Here is a 3152-nt window from a genome sequence, read left to right on the forward strand (position 1 = left end):
AGTTAGCATGCTATAGAGTGGATATGAGGTGCATAGGTTCCTACAATATAACAACTGATTTAAAAAATTATAGCTTCTTTTGCATCTCAAAAATATCAAACAAACATTTTGGCTGAACTCTGGCTTAGATAAATACTAAGAGAAAACATGTGAAATTGGAAGGAATTATAAAGGAAACTTGAATAAGTTAGGACATCATAATGTTAACCGGACAGCTTATATTCCTGAGAATTGAGTGTGTATGCTTGCAGATTCTAAACAGACAGGCAAAAAGGCTAGAGTGCATGCAAGGTGCAGAAGATGGAAAATTGACTCAGATCAATGTCAATTTGCGAACTACACATGGAGTGCTGCATGAAAGTCCTGCATGTGAGAAAATTTATGTTCACAAAGGGAGAGACTGTGTGTGTGTGCATGTGTGTGTGTATTTACATTTCCTTTGTAAGCCTTAAAGCAATCTTCTATCTTCTGCACAACTAAATGTACAACTAAAAGTTTGCTTCACATAAAAATTCTTCTTTAGGATTTGAGCTCTGTCTTATTATAATCTTTGTTTTATAAATATATAATTGTTTCTCTGTTGCTGGAAAACACTGCAAATCTCTCCTAGCAGAAAATGGGATTCACCCAAATATCAGTATAGGTAAGCAAATATGACAAAGGAAAGTAATTTTTCACTGAATTGTATCAACAAAAAAATTATTCAATGATGATTGTAAACATTTAGGAGATCTTCCCGTATTTCAGTAACTGTCTACATATTCTCTTCATTGATGTCTTCATTTCTTGATTCCTCAGCGTGTAGATCACAGGGTTCAGAAAAGGAGTACCAACTGCATCAAATATGGCCAGATACTTATCCAGGTGTGTGGAGGGAGAAGGCCATGTATAAACAAATATCAAGGGACCAAAGAATAGGACCACAACAGAGATGTGAGCAGAGAGTGTAGACATGGCCTTAGAGAAACCACTTGAGGAATGTTTCTGAACAGTGACTATTATGACAATGTAAGATATGGCCAGTATGAAGAAGGAGCCTACAGAGATGAATCCACTGTTGGCTGATACCATTAATTCTAATTGGTTCGTATCTATGCAAGCAAGTCTGATGAACCGAGGAAGGTCACAGTAAAAACTGTCCAAAATATTTGGTCCACAGAAAGGCAAATTCACTACATAAACAAATTGAACCAGGGAATGCATCAGGCCAACCACCCAGGCAGACACTAAAATGAAAATGCACATTTTGGCATTCATAATGGTCAAATAATGGAGAGGCTTACATATGGCTACATATCTATCATAAGCCATGCCTATAAGCAGAACCACCTCTACACCACCAATCACATGGATGAAGAAGATTTGAGTGATGCAACCTCTAAAGGAGATGACTTTGTGCTTTCTGAACAGGTCATAAATCATCTTGGGACAAGTGACACACGAAACACCTAAATCAATGAAGGAGAGATTGGCCAACAGAAAGTACATGGGAGAATGTAAGTGAGGATCAGAAACCACTGTGAAAATGATGAGGGAGTTTCCCATCATGCTTGCCATATAAAACACTGAAGCAAACACAAACAGAAGTACTTGCAACTTCCAGGAGTTGGTGAGTCCCACGAACAGAAATTCTGACACCATAGAGTGATTTNACTGTGAAAATGATGAGGGAGTTTCCCATCATGCTTGCCATATAAAACACTGAAGCAAACACAAACAGAAGTACTTGCATCTTCCAGGAGTTGGTGAGTCCCACGAACATAAATTCTGACACCATAGAGTGATTTCTTCCTTCCATTGATGCTCTTTGCAGCACTACCTAAAAGAAACTGAAAATTGTGATAATTTTATTCATAGACAAAAACATTAGAACTCAGAGGTATGGAAATCTTGTTTTGATTTAGCATTAAAGCCAATCCAAAGATGAACAAATATATGTGAAAATGTTTACATGGCTAATTATCAGGTGACAGAAAATTACAAACACTCTGAAATACCCTTCCATACTTGTTAAAAGAGTTTTATCAAAAGTTCAACAATAACAAGTTTTGTTTAGGTGATAGAAAATAAAAAAAAAAAAAAAAAAAAAAAAAAAAAAAAAAAAAAAAAAAAGAAGTTATTGGGAACATAAATTAGTGTATGCACTCATTTAAGAAAGTGAACAGAGGAGTTGAGGATTTAGATCAGGGATAGAGTGCTTGCCTAGCAAGTACAAGGCCCTGGATTTGGTCCTCATCTCCAGAAAAAGAAAATACATAGCCATTTCTGTAAATATTTTAAAGTGGGGTCTTGGTATTTATCAGTATATTACTCATGCCTTACAGTGTTTAAGGCCCTAGATTTTATCCCCATTAAAGAAAGGAAGGAAAGAATGTAGAAAGAGAAAGGACAAAAAGAAGGGAAGAAGAGAAGGGAGGAAAGAAGGAAGGAGGAAGGGGAACAAACAGAAAATGGAGAAATAGAGATGGAGACAGAGAAAATACAAGAGGAAACAGGATAAAATGGACTAGAAGAAAAATGACAGAAGGAAGGAATGAATCATCGAGAGGAAATGACACTGTATTGGCCCATGATCATTGAAAAATTATTTATAGTAACCAATATAGACATCCCATGTGCTCCTTTACAGATGAGTGGACAGTAAACATAAATGCAGACACACACACTCACATATATACATAGTACAGATATAGTGGACTATTCCATAGCCCTTAAAAATAAGGAAACTTTGGGTTTCATATTAACATTAATGATACTGGATGCCATTTTCATGAGTGAAACTACAGCCACAAGAAGATAAATGCTGAAATATCTTATGTACATATAAAATCTGAAGAAAGTCATACTCATAGAAGCAAAGAATATGATGGTGGACCAGGCAAAAAAAAAGTGTCAGAAGTGGGAGCAAGATAATGATGATGTTAAAAATACAAAAGCTCTATTGACATAATAGTTACTTCCTAGAGATCCAAAGTAGCATGGTGATTACAGACAATGATAATTGTGTGTGGCACTCTTGAAAATTGCTGATAGCCAATTATCAATGTTCTCACAAAGACAAGTATGTAAGGTAAACATTTTAGTTAGTGTAAGATATATGTTTTATATATATATAACTTAAAATATGTATTATGTATTAATATGTAATATAT

General features: G+C 35.3%; 1 protein-coding gene across 1 annotated transcript; it reads right to left on the reverse strand.

Moving 5' to 3' along the window:
• Positions 1–723: 723 nt before the first annotated feature.
• Positions 724–1653, reverse strand: LOC126490461 (olfactory receptor 4F3/4F16/4F29-like). The gene has a single exon (XM_050125400.1). The coding sequence runs from the start codon at positions 1639–1641 to the stop codon at positions 724–726; it is 918 nt and encodes a 305-aa protein (XP_049981357.1). The 5' UTR covers positions 1642–1653.
• Between the last annotated feature and the right edge of the window lie 1499 nt (positions 1654–3152).

The sequence above is a fragment of the Alexandromys fortis genome, unplaced genomic scaffold (genome assembly GCF_014885135.2).
Source record: "Alexandromys fortis isolate MF-2015 unplaced genomic scaffold, M_Fortis_MF-2015_v1.1 scaffold_229, whole genome shotgun sequence".
In the NCBI taxonomy this organism is placed as follows: domain Eukaryota; kingdom Metazoa; phylum Chordata; class Mammalia; order Rodentia; family Cricetidae; genus Alexandromys; species Alexandromys fortis.

What these genes read in the sequence shown, in the direction of transcription:
- LOC126490461 (XM_050125400.1), bottom strand. Translation starts at nt 1,641, where the DNA reads ATGGTGTCAGAATTTCTGTTCGTGGGACTCACCAACTCCTGGAAGTTG.